Source organism: Sarcophilus harrisii, chromosome 4 (genome assembly GCF_902635505.1).
Source record: "Sarcophilus harrisii chromosome 4, mSarHar1.11, whole genome shotgun sequence".
NCBI lineage: Eukaryota > Metazoa > Chordata > Mammalia > Dasyuromorphia > Dasyuridae > Sarcophilus > Sarcophilus harrisii.
In genome coordinates this window covers 330,720,514-330,738,690 of record NC_045429.1, presented here as the reverse complement: position 1 = coordinate 330,738,690, position 18,177 = coordinate 330,720,514, and the positions used below count along the sequence as shown (strand labels likewise).

General features: G+C 45.2%; 1 protein-coding gene across 1 annotated transcript in view; it reads left to right on the top strand.

Moving 5' to 3' along the window:
* The window catches only part of NGFR (nerve growth factor receptor), a 28,545-nt gene extending 14,556 nt beyond the window's left edge, over positions 1 to 13,989 (top strand). Inside the window, exons 3-6 of the mRNA XM_003768385.3 lie at positions 1,784 to 2,143; positions 9,726 to 9,978; positions 11,448 to 11,608; positions 13,274 to 13,989. Of these exons, the coding sequence (XP_003768433.1) occupies positions 1,784 to 2,143; positions 9,726 to 9,978; positions 11,448 to 11,608; positions 13,274 to 13,575 (1,076 nt within the window). The 3' untranslated portion in view covers positions 13,576 to 13,989. The remainder of the gene's footprint in view (positions 1 to 1,783; positions 2,144 to 9,725; positions 9,979 to 11,447; positions 11,609 to 13,273) is intronic.
* Positions 13,990 to 18,177: the final 4,188 nt, after the last annotated feature.

Sequence of the window (18,177 nt, the reverse complement as noted above, 5' to 3'; positions counted from 1 at the left end):
CTGTTTCTCCAAGTTCCTAAAGAAGAAAAGAAAAGGAAGTAGAAGAAGAATGGAAGGATTTGTAGCCCAAGTGGTTCCCATGGGATCTGGACCAGGTCTTGGAGAAAGCAGGGTGGGAATCCCAAAGAGATTAATTTATAATCTTTCCTAAAGCAGAATACCAATCCAGGCAAGGTGATTTCAGGGCTTGAGGTGCAACAATCATTTCTGCATCCTAACTAGGCACTTTGCCCCTCCACCCTGGGGGCTAGAGGCTTTTCATGTAAGAGTGAGAATTTCAGCCCCTTTGGATCCACAGGAAGTAAGTTTATAAGTTGCCTCCTGCTTTGGGAGCAGCTCAAAGCCTGGAAATGGAGGAAGAAGGGAATGCCTAAAGTTTCAATGTTTTAGAATTGTGGGGACTGGATATATTTTGGTTTGTTTGCCCTTAATAATTTCCCCCTCGAATTACATGTAAAGATAGTTTTTTTAACATTCATTTTTATAAGATTTTGACTTTCAAATTTTTTCTTTCCCCCACTTTCCTCCCTCCCTCCCCCCCCAAGAAAGCAAGAAATCCGATATAGTCTATACATGTACGATCATGTTAAACATATTTCCATATTAGTCATGTTGTCAAAGAAAAATCAGAACAAAAGGGAAAAATCACAAGAAAGAACAAACCAAAAACCAAATTTAAAAAATGAAAATAGTATGTTTTTGATCTGCATTCAGTCTAGATGTGAATGTCATTTTCTATCATTAGTCTTTTGGAATTGCCTTGGATTCTATTGCTGAGAGGAGCTAATTCTATCACAGTTGATCATGACACAATGTTGCTGTTACTATGTACAATGTTCTCTTGGTTCTGTTCACTTCACTCAGCATTTGTTCATGTAAATCTTTCCAAGTTTTTCTGAAATCCATCTGCTCATCTTTTCTTGCAAAACAATAGTGTTCCATTACCTTTGTATACTACAACTTGTTTTAGCCATTTCCCAACTGATGGGCAGCTCTTCAATTTTCAGTTCTTTGCTACCACAAAAAGAGCTGCTATAAATATTTTTTGTACATGTGGATCTTTCCTTTCCCTTAAAAAAAAAAAAAAAAAGATTTATTTGGGATACAGACCTAATAATGGATTGCAGTTTTATGGTCCTATGGGCATAGTTTTAAATTGCTCTCCAGAATGGTTGGATCAGTTCTCAACTCCACCAACAATGCATTAGTGTGTGTGTGTGTGTGTGTGTGTGTGTGTGTGTGTGTAAGTAATGTATGGAGATTATGAGGTAGGAAAATTGAGGATTGTGGCTGGTCAGTTGTTTGGGGGAAATGAGAGATAGCTTAGTTTTGGGGATTGGAGGAAAGACTCCAGGGTCTGGAGAATAACTAGGAAGGTCAGTTAGTGCCTGGGAATTGAGAGAGGGAGGCAGCTCGGTGTCTGGGATTTGAGAGGGAGAGCTCAATATCTGGTGTCTGGTGTTTCTGTGTGTAGGGGATAGTGGATCAACGCACTTTAGAAGCTAAATGTTAGTGTTAGAGGACTCTGAACTGAGGATTTTATTATTTTGTGAATATATACATTTATTTATATCAATAATTAATTTTATTTATTTTATCGATAATAATTAATTAATTTTATTAATACTTAAAAACTCTGCCTGACCTTGGATGAGGGCACAGTACCTGAGACAACGTGGTCTGGAGGTCTGCTGCCAGTGAAAAAAGCTTCATGGCCGGATTATGAAAAAGCCCAGATGTTGGGGAGGGCTAGATCTGACGCTGCACTCTTTCTATTCTACAGGTGTGACTTTCTCCGACACAATCAGTGCCACGGAGGCCTGCAAGCCGTGCACTGAGTGTGTGGGGCTGCAGAGCATGTCGGCGCCTTGCGTGGAGGCCGACGACGCTGTGTGCCGCTGTGCCTACGGATACTACCAAGACGAAGAGTCGGGGCTCTGCAAACCTTGCAGCGTGTGCGAGCCTGGCTCTGGCCTTGTCTTCTCCTGCCAAGATAAGCAGAATACTGTCTGCGAAGTGTGTCCGGAGGGGACCTACTCAGATGAGGCGAATCACGTGGATCCCTGCCTGCCCTGCACAGCCTGCGAAGAGACAGAGCGAGAGACCCGGGAATGTACCCGATGGTCAGACAGGGAGTGTGAGGGTGAGCAAAGAACGGCTGGAGGGATGGAGACCAGGATCGATCCTGGCAGGCCTGTGGGCAGAGGCAAAGATGGCACAAGGATTGGGGGCATGTCCGATAGGGCCAAAAAGGTCTCCTTGGCAGAAATTTCTAGAGAAGAGAATGGGAGGAACTAGATAGGATTCCCTGGGGAAGAGTGAATATTGGCTCGCTGCTCTGAAAAAGGAAACGAAATAGTTTACACGTGATTTCAATTTCTCACAAAATTCTAGACCATATTTAATTTTTCTTTAAACTTCTTATGGGGGGAGGGTCTTTGCATTTCCATCTCCCAGTACTTAGCCACTTAACTGTGATTTAATTTTATAGGACACGCTTGCATGAGAAACGTCCCTTCAAATATCAATAATAAACCTATATGCACCAAAGGGTGTAGCATCCAAATTCCTAGAGGAGAAGTTAAGAAAGCTGCAAGAAGAAATAGACAGCAAAACTATACTAGTGGGGGATCTCAACCTTGCTTTCTCAGAACGAGATAAATCAAATCACAAAATAAATAAGAAAGACGTTAAGGAGGTAAATAGAATATTAGAAAAGTTAGGCATAATAGATCTTTGGGAAAAAGTCCCTTCACCAATCCAGGGTGCATCTTCTCTGCAATGTAGTTTTAGGAAGATGCCTTGGGCACTGAGAGGTTAAGTGACTTGTCCAGACATCCAGCCAGTATGAATGAAAGGAGGGTCTTGAACTCGGGTCTTCCTGACTCCAGGCGGTGGTACACTGCGCCACCTAGCTGCCTTTAGATGTCATATTCAATACCTAGGGTTCGGAGCATTTTCTACTTTCGGAGCTGTGCATCGTCATTATAATTTTATATATATATCTATAGTGTTCAGTTTCATTTTATTGTTCTTTCCATTGTTGTAGTTAGTGGGGAGGCTATTTCCCTGATCCTGCTTATTACCCCATTCTGCATCAGCTCATATAAGTCTTTTTTTTTCTTTTTTTTTTGATGAGGCATTTGGGGTTAAGTGACTTGCCCAGGGTCACACAACTAGGAGGTATTAAGTGTCTGAGATCAAATTTGAACTCGAGTCCTCCTGACTTTGGGGCTGGTGCTCTATTCACTGTGCCACCTAGCTGCCCCTGCTCATATAAATCTTTCTATGTTTCTCTGAATTCTTCATGTTCATCGCTTTTTAGGATGCAGTAATATTTCACAGTATTTCTGTAGAACGTATAATTGAAAACATATGAGTGAGTGAATATTTATAAAAGGAAGTAGTAATCACAAAGGAGAGCTGAGTTATTTTTAAATATTAAAAATTTTTTCAATTACACATAAAAACAATTTTTAACATTAAAAACATTTTGAGTTCCAAATTCACTCTCTCCTCTCTCACTGAGAATGCAAGCAATTTGATATAGGTTATACAGGTGCAGTCATGCAAAACATAAGTCATTTCTTAACCTGATTCTTTTTATAGGGAGGGAGGCTAAACTGATAGGTTAGGAGACTAGATTTTCATCTAAGCACTTAAGAAAGTCACTCTTGCTATTCTTGCAAAAAAAGATAGAGAGACAGTCTAGATGATAATGATTTTAGGTGGTTTTATAACTGGTTGAATGGCTGGAACTAAAGAGTAGTAGCTAATGTGCCCATGCCAACATGGCAGGAAGCCTTCAGTGGAGTACCCTAGGAGATTGGGCCTTGACCCTTTGCTGCTTCATATTTTTGTCAGTGATTTGGAAGAAGGCATAAGTGACATGCTTGCCAAATTTTCAAATGACAACCTTGGGAAGGTTATAAATAAAGGAAAGGGAATGAATAAATATTTATTATTGTTCAGTCTCATCTAATTCTGTAATTCCATTTGGGTTTCCTTAGCAGAGATTCTGATATAATTTGCCATTTCCTTCTCCAGTCTTTTTACAGATGAGAAACCTGAACCAAACAGGGTTAAATGACATACCTAGAGTCACACACAGCTAGTAAGTGTCTAAGGCTGGATTTGAAGTCAGAAAGATGAATTTTCATGACTCCAGGGCCGGTGCTCTAACACTGCATTATCTGAATGCCAGGTACTGAGTTATCAGGAATTGTGCTAAACCCTGGAAAATAAATGTTGTTATTATCTCCATTTTGCAGATAGAAAAACTGAGATAGGCAGAGATTAAATGGCTTGCCCAGGGTCACATAACTAAAGAAATAGGGATTTCAACTCAGGACTTCTTGATTCCAGGCCCAGTGCACAAATAATAATCAGGTTCCAAAAAGACCTCGACAGTCTGGGATGTTGGGAGGAATCAAAAGAGATGAAATTTAATAGAAATCAATGCAAAGTCTTAGACTTGGATTCAAAAAATAAACTTCACAAGTACAAAATAAGTGAAACATGGTTAGATGGTTTGTGTGAAAAAGATCTGAGGGTCTCAGAAGACTAAAAACATAGTATGAAGTATACTATAGTGACCAACAAATCTCATAATCTTGGGTTGCCTAAGAGGAACATAATATCTGAGACTAGGGAAGTTTCTTAGAATTCTGCTTTGGTCAGACTATTTTGCGTTCTGTTGTAAGTGCTACTTTTTCAGAAGGTTACTGATAAGCTGGAGATCATGCAGAGGAAGAGCAAGCAGTATCTCAAAGGGTTTTTGGCTCATGATCATTTGCAGTAAATGGGGTAGCTTAGCCGGGAGATAAGAAAACTTAAGGAGAAACAAGGGCCATTTTCAAGTATTTGGAAGGTTGCCACATGGAAAAGGGAATAGACTTGTTCATCATGACCTCAGAGAGTTTCTCCTCAGAATTAGAAGCATTGAATGGAAGATCCAAAGAGGAAAACCTAGGCTTGTTAGCCATAAAATCATCTATAAGAATGGTACCAAAGAGGAAGAAGTTGTTTTAAGAACTAGTGGAATCCCCCTTAAAAATCATCTAAGATTTACACAAGTGAAGGCGGGAAGACTGCTGGTCAGGAATTTATTCTGTAGAGATAATTCTTGTGCAGTTATGAATTAGACTAGATGGTTTTTGAATCCCTTTCTGATGCTGATGTTCCAGGGGTGCTAGGATACGGTGGAGAAGAACCCTGGACTGGGGACCATTAATCCACTGTGTGACCTTAGTCAAATCACTTTTCTATATGATAGTTTTTTCCCTTCCCCTAAAATGAAGGGTTTAGGGAAGAGAATATTGAAGTAAAACTAAATCTAGAAATGGAATGTACACTGAGAATAATAGTAAATTCTGTGGCACAGTTTTCCCCCCTCAGTAAAATGAGGGGTTAGTTTAGGAATGGAATGTACACTGAGAATAATAGTAAAATAAGTCTCTTATTGAAAGGGAAGGGGAAAAGAAATTTTCCCCATATACATCTACTGTGCATTATATGCACATTGTGCATTATGATTAGCGTTATAGATATTATCTTATGTGATTCTCATGATAGGTGCTAAGATTACCCTGTTTTTGAGGAAACTGGGGTTAAATGACTTGCTCAGGAGCACACAGCCAGTATTTAAATCCATTAAATATGAATTTGAACTCTTTCCACAAGGCAAGGCTTAAGAATGGAGAACAAGATGTGAGTAGAGGTTTGAATCACAGAATCAGAATTATATATAATCAGAATAAAAGGTAAATCAGAAATCAGAATAACTGAGCAAGGAGCCTTCCTAAAATGAATGCTTTAATGAGAAGAAATTGGGATCTAGGGAAGGGAAACGATTTGTGGAATATCACACAGTTACTCAGTGGCAGAGCCAGTCCTAACACATGCATCTAGCCTCTGAGAACTGTGCTCTGCTCATGAATCCTTAAAAGAAAGGGAAGGGGCAAGTATAGTTGTGGACAACAAGGGTCATAGGGTGTGAGAGGACTTAGAACTTGAAAAGGAGGCTTTGCTCATGGAACTCAGAAATAAAACTATTTGAATAGAACTCTCCAGGTATCAGTCGTGAATGGAGGCAGGAAGCATGGAGTAGGGGTGATAGAAAGTAGGCAACAGGAGTTCCTCCAGGGATGAAACTAGGGAAATGATAGTGTATCATTCCGATGTAAGAATGTTAGAAACATGAAAACCAGGAAGGAAAAAAAGGAGTAAAGCTCAAAAAGAAATTCAAAGTTATTTTTGGTTCTTGGTTTTAGTATTTCTGTTTCCAGAAATATGATGGTTGCTTGAGAGGAAGAGGTCAGTTCCAACCTGAAAATCAGTGATGAAGTCCCACATTAGGGGAAGGAGAAAAGGGAAGTTGGCTTCCCAACTAAGAGCTGTGCTCTCTTAGGGACAGTGTCCTAACCTCAAGGCAGTAACTTGGCTGGGAGTTTCAAGGCAATTACTATTAACCCAAAGGGGTTTCTAGTGGCAGTGTTACAAAGGATTAGATTTAACCTATTCTTAGTTAACCGGCAGTGCTAAGCACTCACTGTGAACAGAGCTTTTGTCCTAGGCAAGGGGAAAGAGGAAACTTAGTTGCAATTTAAAAATTTTTTCAATAGTATTTTATTTTTTCCAAATATATGTAAAGATAGTTTTCAGCATTCATTTTTGTATGACTTTATGTTCCAAAATTTTCTCCTTCCTTTCCTTCCCATTCCCCTCCCCAAGATAGCAAGCAATCTGATATAGGTTAAATATATACAATTCTTTTTAAACATACATCCATGTTTGTCATGTTGTGAAAGAAAAATCAGACCAAAAGGGAAAAAATTGTGGAAAAAAACAAACAAAATCAAATGAAAATACTGTGCTTTAATCCACATTCAATCTCTGTAATTCTCTTGCTGAAAGTAAATGGCAAAAGTCCAAACTTAAGCCCACCCTCAGGTGACTTCCAGTCTGACCTATATATAGTTCCTGGCCTCAGGATGCTCTAAAATAGTTCCTCACCCGACCTAATATCTCTCTGAGGCAAGGCAACCACAAAGAAGTGGGTGGGGAAGTTTTATTTTTTTCCTTCATCTGGGATCAAACTGGGGTGTGTGTGTTACTTGCATGTTTGCATTTGGGTGTCTGTGTGTGTGTGTGTGTGTGTGTGTGTGTGGAGTAGGGGTGCTGTGCCCTGGTAGAAGATATTAGAGTAGGTGATTGGTGGGAAGGAGAAAAAAAATAAAAGCATGGAAACTCATTGCTTCTGGGCAGAGCAAGGAAGGGAAGGGCTTCCCTACCTGAGCGTCTCTTCTTAGGCAAGCTGGAACAGCCCAGGTTTGGGCAAAGGCCAGGTAAGAGCTTAGAAGCAGAGGAAGGAGATGTTTGGAGGAGGGGTGGATGGTTTGCCATCGGGGGACATTTGTAAACATCTTGCTAGCTCCCACAGTCTGGTTCCTTCTGAGCCTCTTCCTCCAAGAACGTCAAAGGGTGAACAACCACTTTCATAGACTCATAGAGTTCTGGGAAATGGAACCTTGATTTGATTGTCCTGTATCCCTAGGATAACATCGTTTCCTGGATGTATAAGATGCTAATAGGGTGATTTGTCTCTAGAGTGAAATGACACCTTCCCACCTGAGATAACTACCAGGTTAGATTTAAAATGAAAAGTAGGGTAGGGGGAGATGTAAAACTAGATTTGTTTGTCTACCACCCCAAGCTTTTCCCTCCCTCTTTGCCACCCAGAGCCAACTTCTAGCTGGAAACAACTATCCAGACAGGCCAAGGGTTTGGCAGGTTGGGATGCTAGGGGGACGTGGCCACATCTGGATCTCATTTCCCATCTCCCTATCCCCCTCCCCCAAATTAGAGGGAATTGGGAAGATGGAAGGGAGAAGCGGGTTGGGGGTGGGGATAAAACTCATTGTTGGCTCTTGACCCAAATTCCATCCAGATTCTGGCCTTAGAAAGTCCCTCTCTTGTTCCCTTCCTCCTATATCCTGGACCTCCCTGGTAATTACCATAATGACCTGACTAGCCACTGCTTCCTTGCAAATGGATCGAGCCTGTTGGTATCCAGTCCCTTCAGCCTGATTAGGGATGTTTTCTACCTCTGAAAAGAGGGCACGACCAAGTCTGAAGGACAGTATTTAGGAGGGAAGAGGCAGAGGCTATGGGGACATACCCAAAAAAGTCACACAGCATGGTCATCGCAAGAGTTCAGGAAGCCCTGATGCCTTCTCTGACGCTGCCAGACGACTTGGCTGGTGTCTCACCCCAGGGGTGGGATGATTGGGCTGTGGCAGATGGTGTACCTCTCCCCACCATCCCTCCCAACCAGATGGACTCCAGATACACATCTGGAAGACACATCTCTCAGCGGGAACTGAAATAGAGATGCTTTGAAGTGCCTTTATCCTCAAGTTAAGAAAATTCAGGAAGGCAAATAGGTAGCTCCTGCTTGGGTGGGTGAACCAGGGGATGTGTTGGAGTGGCGGGTGCTTGCCTGTAAAACATCCTGTCTCTTCGCTCCCCTCAGCGCTGACTCGGGTGAGGGTAGGCATTCCATGCCCAGACAGATTCTCGGGCATCGAGAGGCTACAATAGCTGTGTAACGAAATGGAAAATCCCACCTGCTCTTGCCAGGAGATCCCGATCTAGCTCAGCCACACAAAGCAGGGGGCCAAAGGATCCATCCCTTCCCTTCTCCCCCCAGTGACCATTGTTTGTTTTCTTGGCTTGGCTCACTACAACCTTCCTTCGGTTCTCAGGGTGTGGGGGATGGCTTCCTCCCCATAAAGGGTTAAGTCTGCCCTACGGCTTTTCTTTGGGTGGCAAGACCAGACACATTGTAGGGCTTGTGCCAGGCAGGGCCCTTGCCAGTTCAGAAACAGATGTTGGGCTTTGCCTAGTCACTGGCCAAGGAGAGAGACCCAGCCAAGTCTTTCAATTCCCAAGAAGTCTTGGTGGCATGGGGAGGGGACAGGAGAATGAACTGAAGGACAGGGACAGAAGCCAGCTCCTTGTGGAAGTTCTCTCTCCTGTCTAAACTTGAGAAAGTGTCTCCTGCCCTTCAGGCTAAGGCTTGCTGGGGGCTGAACGGGCCGAACAAAACCTAGGGAAGAGAGCTTGTTTTTCAGAATCAAATGGCACTGAGGTTTACTGCTGGGATCGAGGGCTCTGATTCACAGCCATTGCTGTTGTCCATTTCCTGTCTATGTTCTTGGCCCTGGCCCTTCACTCCTGGCACTTGAACACATCCATAACACACCTATTCAAACAGTGAAAACAATAATTGGTGACAGTCCTGTAGAGTTTTCCATTTTGCAATGCCTTTCACATACATTATCTTATTTGCTCTCCAGAACAACCTTTAGGAGGCTCTAAAACCTTCCTTTTACAGATGAAGAAATACTTTCAGAGGCTTGATGATTTTCTCAAGGTCACACAGCTAGTAAATACCCCAGTCTGGTCTCCCGGGTCAGATGGCAACTTCAGGCTCTTCCACTCACCAGGACATCTTTCTCCACAAACCCTTTCTGCTCCTATTACCCTAGGTCTCTGAATTGTGCAATGGGGAAGTCGCAAGGTGAGAGGGGCTTTTAAGTTGGGCTAGGACCTTTGCAAAGGGAAAGCGTAAGATAGGAAGTCTGAGGTAGTGGAAGGAGAGAATGCAAAGTACAGGGTGGGGAGGACTTACCTACCTCCTATGTCTTCTGATCCTTGGGCAGAGATCCCAGCCCGCTGGACAACTCGGACCACACCTTTATTGGGCTCTGACAGCCCGCCCCCAATCACCCAGGACCTTCCTGAGCCCCCAGAGCCTGAAGCCGAGGCCAGCACGGTGGCTGACGTGGTGACCACTGTGATGGGCAGCTCCCAACCTGTAGTGACCCGAGGTACCACCGACAATCTCATCCCTGTCTACTGCTCCATCCTGGCTGCGGTGGTCGTGGGTCTGCTGGCCTACATTGTTTTCAAGAGGTAAGTAAAAGGGCTTGAAACCTTTCAGCTCAGATATCTGACTTTTACTTTTGAGTCTAGATTTTTCTACATTTAGAGAAATGGAAGGCCTCTGGATCAATGTAATATGTTCTCTCGACCTTTGACCCAGAATCACAAAATCACAAGATATTTAATCACAATGGAACCTTAGAACAAAAGATGTTGGAACTAGATGGAACCTTTGAACTGGAAAGGAGCAGAGTTGGGAGGGATCTTAAAGATTATAGGGTCCATTTTACAGAGGAGGAAACTGAGACCTCTTTCTTCTTAATTACAATTAAATTTCTTTTTCTAGTCATTTAGGGGGTTGGAGTGTTAAATCTCTGAGTTAGAAATGTCTCAGAAAACATTTGTCCAGCCTATACCTGAGCAGGGATCTACTATATAACATGTCCCACAAATATTTCTCCTTGTGGTAGCTCCTTCCAGTTTTGGAAAATCATAATTGTGCAGTTATGGATATTTGGCTTTTGATTCTGAACATTGAGTCTTTGACTCATGGCCTGAACTCCACAATACACATATTTTTTTCACTTCAGTTGAGAATTAAAGTCAATTTTCCCATCAGCTTCCCAATTGCTTAATCTGGTAGAAGAAAGTGAATTTATGTGGAGAGAGGTAAAAAGGGAGGGAAGGAGGGAGAAGGGAGTATAGGAACAAAGGAGAAAGGAGATCTTGATGTTTTTTAATCTCTGTCTCTCTCTTGTCTGTCTTGGTTTGTCTGTCTCCCTTTCCCTCTGGCTGGCCATCCTCCTCTTTTTCTCCCTCTTCTGTTTCTGTATCTCTGTCTCTGTCTCTGTTTGTCTCTCTTTCCCTCTGTCTATCTGTCTGCCCCCCCTTCTCTCTATCTGTGTGTATCTCTCTCCCCCATTTCTGTATCTCTGTCTCTGTCTTGGTTTGTCTGTCTCTCTTTCCCTCTGTCTGTCCTCCCCTCTCTCTCCCTCCTCTGTTTCTGCATCTCTGTCTCTGTCTGTCTCTCTCCCTCTATCTGTCTGTCTGTCTGTCCTCCCTCTCTCTCCCTCCTCTGTTTCTGTATCTCTGTCTCTGTCTCTCTTTCCCTCTGTCTGTCTGTCTGTCCCCCTTCTCTCTATCTGTGTTTGTGTATCTCTCTCCCCCCGTTTCTGTATCTCTGTGTCTGTCTGTCTCTTTCCCTCTGTCTGTCTGTCCTCCCCTCTCTCTCCCTCCTCTGTTTCTGTATCTCTGTCTCTGTCTGTCTCTCTCCCTCTCTCTGTCTGTCTGTCCTCCCCTCTCTCTCCCTCCTCTGTTTCTGTATCTCTGTCTCTGTCTGTCTCTCTTTCCCTCTGTTTGTCTGTCTGTCCCCACCCCCCCTCTGTTTCTTTCTCTCTCTCCTTCCCTCCTCTCCACCCCCCCCCAACAATTATCTAATGAATAGACAGTCGGGGTCTGGCAGCCCCTCGAGTCCTGATCTGGTCCCTCTCTGACCACAGGTGGAACAGCTGCAAGCAGAATAAGCAGGGCGCCAACAATCGGCCTGTGAACCAGACTCCGTCGCCAGAAGGGGAGAAGCTCCATAGTGACAGTGGCATCTCTGTGGACAGCCAGAGCCTCCATGACCAGCAGCCTCAGACTCAGACAGCTCAAGTCCAAGGTATGGGACTGGTGCTCCCGTGGTAAGGGAGTGGGGGAAGAGCTCCCCAGACAGCTCGGGACTGCAGCTGGGGCACCTCCCCTGGGTCCTGGTACAACAGGCTGTTACAGTTGGGATAGAAATTATTCTTCAAGAGGAGGCAAGTAACCCAGGAAAGCAGATGGTATTATCTTCTTCCAAGGAATGATCTGAAGGAATGGGAGAAACTTCTGTAATACAACAACAATAATAGCTAATATTTGTGTAACACCTTAAGGTTTACAAACCACATTACATTTGATCCTTATAACAATCCTGTAAAGTAGATGGTGTTATTATCCCAGTTTTACAGATGAGGAAACTGAGGCACAGAAGGTTAAGTGACATGCACAGGTTCAAACATCTAGTAAGTGTCTGCAACAGGGATTTGAACTCAACTATTCCAGACTTCAAGTCAAGCATCCAGAGCCAGGGAGGCAAGTGGTCAGCCTGGACTCTGAGAAATGGATGGGATGACCTTGGAAGCTCTTCTAGACAGAGCTGGGAGGTCTTTTCTAAACAAGAACTTCCAGATTTATCAAGCTAATTGCCCCCCTAGGGCTAATTACCCCAGAAAATGGCTGCAATTAGCCTCCTGCCCCAGACTTCCCATGGACAAGTGGTTAATTATGTCCCTAATTAACCACCCGTAGGCTGGTTCCAGTTCACCCACTAAGCACTTGTACCTTCCTATGGACTATTCAGAGCTGAGAAGTTCTGTCTCACAGGCCATTTCCTCCCCATCTCCCTCACTCCCATCATTGGTTGGCTGGAGAGGGAAGGAGCAGACCTGGAAACAAGAACCTCAGAACTTGTCTTGGCCATACCCCCAACTTGGAGTGGTCACATTCTCTCCCTGAGCTTTTCTTCCAGTTCATAGGATTTGAAACTGAAGGGGACCTTTGGGATCATCCCGACCAATGATTATGAGCCTTTTTTGTGTGTTATGGATCACTTTGGCAGTCCGGTGAAACCTATGAACTCCATCTCAGAATAATGCTTTTCAAAAGCATGATAGAAAATATATAGGTTTCCAAGGGAAACCGATTATTTTGAAATCAATATGTAATTGTTTTCCTAAGTTCCCAGAACCTCAGCAATATATCCCTGGACTCCTCGAATCCATGAATTCAAGTTCAAGAACTACTGATCTAATCAAATCCCTCACTTGATCTAGATGAGAAAACTCCTTTTGGGAGGCCAAAAATGAATGCCTCAGTAGTCTTAATACTTTTAACTCTAAGTCTACGAACCGCTTTTGGAAAGATTGATACAACCATTGTTGCTGTTCAATAAATTCAGCTGTGTTCAATACTTTATGGAACATACTGTCCATGGTTTTCCTGGCAAAGATATTGGAATAGTTTGCTGTTTCCTTCTCCAGTGGATTAAGGCAAACAGAGATTAAATGACTTGGCCATAGCTAGCAAGGGTCACATTTGAACTCAGACCTTCCTGACTCCAAGTCTAGTCTGTCTACCTAGCTGCCTTGACACAACCCATCCAGGCTCTTCCTCCTACCAATGTCTAATCTTCAGATTCTGCTGCTTCAAGGTCACTTTGTTCCTCAAAGGGGGAAGTCTCCTGCCCTCCACTGTACGGGGTGCCTCTCTCTCCCTCCCTGACTAGCCTCCTTTTCTCTTGCAGCTCTCAAGGGGGATGGAGGTCTCTACAGCAGCCTCCCTGCAGCCAAACGGGAAGAAGTGGAAAAGTTGCTCAACAGCTCATCGGGAGACACCTGGAGACACCTGGCTGGGGAGCTGGGCTACTTGCCTGAGCATATAGACTCCCTCAACCGAGAGGACTGCCCTGTCCGGGCTCTGCTCGATAGCTGGGCTGCCCAGGACAGCGCCACCCTGGATGCCCTCTATGCCGCCTTGCGCCGGATCCAGAGGGGGGACATCGTGGAGAACCTCTACAGCGAGTCCACTGCCACCTCCCCAGTCTGAGCAGCCACCGGGGCTCCCCTCCCTCCCCTCCACCCCCTCCCCTCAGCATCCCACGGGGCGGAGCCCTTCAGATGGGAAGGAAACTGGAGAGGGAGGAGAAAAGTCCTTCTACCCAAGGGGACATTCACCTCTTGGCTAATGGTTACCCACTGGGGGGTCTTCTCCCTCACTCCCTCAGCAGGTCCTCAGGCCCCCTTTTAGACTGTCTGACACTCGAGCCAAACCCCCAAGGAGCTCCACTGAGAGTGAGCCCCCTTCTCTCCAGAGAGTGGAGGCCAGAAGTCAGGGAGTGGGCTTCCAGGTCTTTTCCTCACTTCCCTTCTCCTGACCATCCTGATTTTCACCTGTGATAGCGTCTGCTCCACCCTCATCTCCACCTTCCTCTCTCTCTGTGTGGCTCCCTCTCTACCCCTCCCCGCCTAATGGTGCACTGGATGTCTGGTTATGAAGAAGGGGCTTGGGCTGGAGGGTGAGGGGTGAAAACATCCTCCTCCCCTCCCCATCCCCCTACCCTCCCGCCATGACCACAAGCTCCATGATAGAAAGGGGACACAGTAAGAGGCAGGAAGGGGGAGTCATATGATCTGACACTGTGAACCCCGGGAGTGAAACACTGTTCTCTGGTGAACTTTTATTCCCAACTGTTCTATTATTTCAACCCTAACCCTCTCTCTGGTCAGAGCCCCAGACAGTAAAAAATTATAGAATATTACCTGATCGGATGTGTCAGGGACCTAAGCAACCATCTCACCTCCCCTCCTTTTACAGATAAGGACATTGAGGACCCAAGAAGGAGGAGTTACTTGCCCAAGATCTCAAAAACACCTATTAGGGATGATAGATTTTTCTCCCTATAAGGAAAGTAGGAAAGGGGGGAAGAGGGCAGCTTCCCTTGCAGATACAGGCTCACCCCTAGCCTAGACTTCTAGATGTCTCTCTTCCTTTACCAAAGGGACTAGGGCTGTGAGACAAGGCTATTTTGACCAATGTATGATTGAGTAATCCTGCAGGTGGCTATTATTCTTACAAGGTCCTCCCCCCACCTCTCTGTCTCTCTGTGTGTGTCTTTTTCTCTGTCATTGACTCTCTGATTCTCTCTCTCTCTCTCTCTGTCTCTCTATCTCTATATCTCTCTGCCTCTGTATTTCTGCCTCTGTCTTTCTTTCTCTCTTCTCTCTCTCTGTCTCTGTCTCTCTGTCCCTCCCTTTTTCTCTGTCTCTCTGTCTCTCTATCTCTCTATCTCTCTGTCTCTGTATTTCTGCCTCTGTCTTTCTTTCTCTCTTCTTTCTCTCTGTCTCTGTCTCTCTGTCCCTCCCTTTCTCTCTCTCTCTCTCTCTCTCTCTCTGTCTCTCTCTGTCTCTGTCTTTCACACACACTTTCCTCTCTTCAACAACCACTTTTTGTTTCTTGGGCTGGGACAGGATCCTGTCTCGGGAAGCTGCCAGAGAAGATTCTGAGGGAATTTGGAATTTATCCTTCCTCTTTATTTGCTTCACCCTGGGTTTGGCGGCTCCAGCCCTGGACCAAGCAAGAGATCCCTCCCTCCCATCACCCCACCCGCGGAGCCTTTTCCTCCACACGCCCCCCCACTCCTAGGCACCCAGGGAAGGGCAGCAATTACTTTTACGCGGTTACAAGCCCAATTAGGTCTGGGATGAAGGATGAAGACCGATCAGATCTAGGCCGGGGGCGGGGCAGAGGAGGATCAGAGAAGCCGGACATTGGGAGGATCCCTGCTAGGAGTTGGGGACCTGGAGGGAGCTCCTTCTCCCATCTTAATCATGAATCAGGCAGATGAAGGACAGAGGGGAATGACTCATTTTTATCAAAGGAATTTCTACCACCCTCTACTCCCATTCTCTGCTTTCCTCAGGCCTGGAAAAGTGATGTTGCAATAACTGTGATCCCCTTTCTACTTATACCTGGAGTGAAGAAGAGGTCCCAGGCCCTGGAGAGGTCTGCCGGGAGCCCCTTCCTCTTGGCTTGGGAGAGGGCTCTCCAGGCTCTGTGTAAAAAAGCAAGAATTTTTTTTTTTTTGGCACGGAGGCAGGGCGGGATCATGAAGGAAACTGTGGAGACCCGGAAACTAACTGTACATAATGCCATCTCTTTGACTTGGTTCTGTTTGAGGGAATGAGAGGCTTGTCCTTGCGGTCACTCCCTGAAGAAGTAGAGTTTTATTTATTTCTCCCTTCCTTTGAGAAGGAGGGAGTTGGCATGGGGATGGGGGTGGGAGCTGCTCCACTTGGGAGAAGATTTTGCAAGTATGTTTTAGCATGTGTATGGGTGCTTGGCCCCTCTGACCCCGGAATCACCTTTTTTACCCCCACCCTCATTAGACTGGAGGTGACGTTCCCCCTTTTTCCTGTGGGAAGGGGAGGGGGCTCTTGTCCACTGTCTCCAAATCTGTCTCTCTATTCTCCCATCCTCCAGTCCCCAATACCCTGTCCCCTTGCATCCTGTGTAATTGTCTCTTGAACCTTCTTGAAACCAACACATAAGACATAAAGGATGATAATTAAATAGCAAAAAAAAAAAAAAATACAGTTTTTTTTGGAATAAATATTGGGGAAGAAGTAAAAAGGAAAAGGAAGGGGAGCCCAGCATCTAATCCCAACTTCAAGATTGTTTTCCCTCACGCCTCAATAAGGGAAAATTTTAGGCAAAATCAAGTAAAATTGTGCAGTCACAAAGAGGTTAAATTTTCAAGCTAATGAGGAAAGTTGGCGGCGGTGGGGAACGTTCTCACTTCCACCCCCTCCTTTGAGGCTAGAGAGGGAAAGTGAAATTGACTAGGCATGAAAATGACCAGCAGTGAACTTGACCTGTATGTCAGGAGTGAAACCGATCACCGGGAACAATGGATCTGAGGAAGGGAGCTCGCTCACTCTCCAGCACCTCCCGCCGCTCAGATGGTCTGGCCGGGGACCAGCCCCCTCCTAATGAGCCTGATTCCAGATGTCAGTCAGGACCCCATCCCGCAGCCAAGCAGGAGGTGACCCCTCCCAGGTCTCCAGGGAAAAGCCTGGGCCAAAATTCCCAAATCCCCTGAATCCTTCCTTGGCTCCTGCCAGCCTGGCTCGGCTTTGATCCTGACCCAGCTGGTGCCCGCTCTTGGCAAGGCTCTCAGAGTTCATCCAGCGCTGTTCTCTGCTGCACTTTTGTTCCCCGCCCTCCTCTCCCTAGTCAGTCCTCCCCCTTTTCTTCCTCCTCTTCCTTCTTCTCCTCCTCCTTCTTTTCCTACCCCTTTTCTTCCTCCTCTCCTCCTCCTCTTCCCCCTCATTTTCTTCTTTCTCCTCCTCCTTTTCTTCCTCCCCCTTTTCTTCCTCCTCTCCTCCTCCTTCTCTTCCTCCCCCTTTTCTTCCTCCTCTCCTCCTCTTTCTCTTCCCCCTCATTTTCTTCTTCTTCCTCCTCCCCCTTTTCTTCCTCCTCTTCCTCCTTTCCTCCTCCTTTTCTTCCTCCTCTCCTCCTCTTTCTTTTCCCCCTCATTTTCTTCTTCTTCCTCCTCCCCCTTTTCTTCCTCCCCCTTTTCTTCCTCCTCTTCCTCCTCTCCTCCTTTTCTTCCTCCTCTCCTCCTCCTCCTCCTCTTCCTCCTGCTGGGTCTGGGAGTCTTTACAGTGTTCTTCAGCCCTCCACAGCCACCTGGCTCTGTCCACTGGAGGTTCTGGCTCTGTGGTAGGCTGGGAAGATTGAGGGATGAGCGTCAGACTCAGTCCTCCAAAGGAAAAACAAACATCAGCCTCTGGAGCCCAAGGAGAGAAGCCAAAATTGCTTCAGCCAGAAGCCTGGACAGTTTTGGGGGATTGGAGATCATTGAGAGAATGAGGAGAAGGAGGGGTATCTAGGCTTACCACTCTTTCCTTACCCTTTAATCTCACACACTGAATACATTCTGTCAATAGCCTAAATGTTCTAGGAAGAGTTTCCAATATTCGAGGGAAAGAGTTTGCCTGGGAACCAAACCAGGAATTGGTCCAGTTATTCTGAAAAGTATTTGGAATGTGACAAGAAAAGAGATTAAACTACTTTGGTGTTAATATTTGCCATGAGAAGGACCAAAGACCAAAGGAAAGGTCTCATATATAAAACAAAATATTTGTAGCAACCTCAGAGAGGAGAGGCCCTGATCTCTCTGGAGGAAGGGAGGGCACACATTCAGAACAGAGCAATATATAAACCAGTAAAAGGATTAACATAAAAATGAATCCCAAGAAGGGAGAGGTAAAGAAGCAGTGGGGATCCTGGGAAGATAATCAAGGAAATATTGGGTTGCACTTTGAAAGATCTTCCAGAACTGAACTTGTGTTTGCTTGGTTGTTTTTCAGTAATGCTCGACTCTTCATGATCTCATTTAGGATTCTCTTGGCAGAGATACTAGACTGGTTTGCCATTTCCTTCTCTGGCTCATTTTACAGATGAGGAAACTGAGGCAAGCAGAGTTAAGTGACGCCCAGGCTCACAAAGCTAGTGTCTGAAGTCAGATTTGAACTAAAGAAGGATGCTCTATCCACTGCACCACCTAGCTGGAACTGGGAGATCACCAAGACCAGCTCCCCCTTTCACAGATGCAGAAACTGAGGTCCAAAGAGCATAAGATCACAC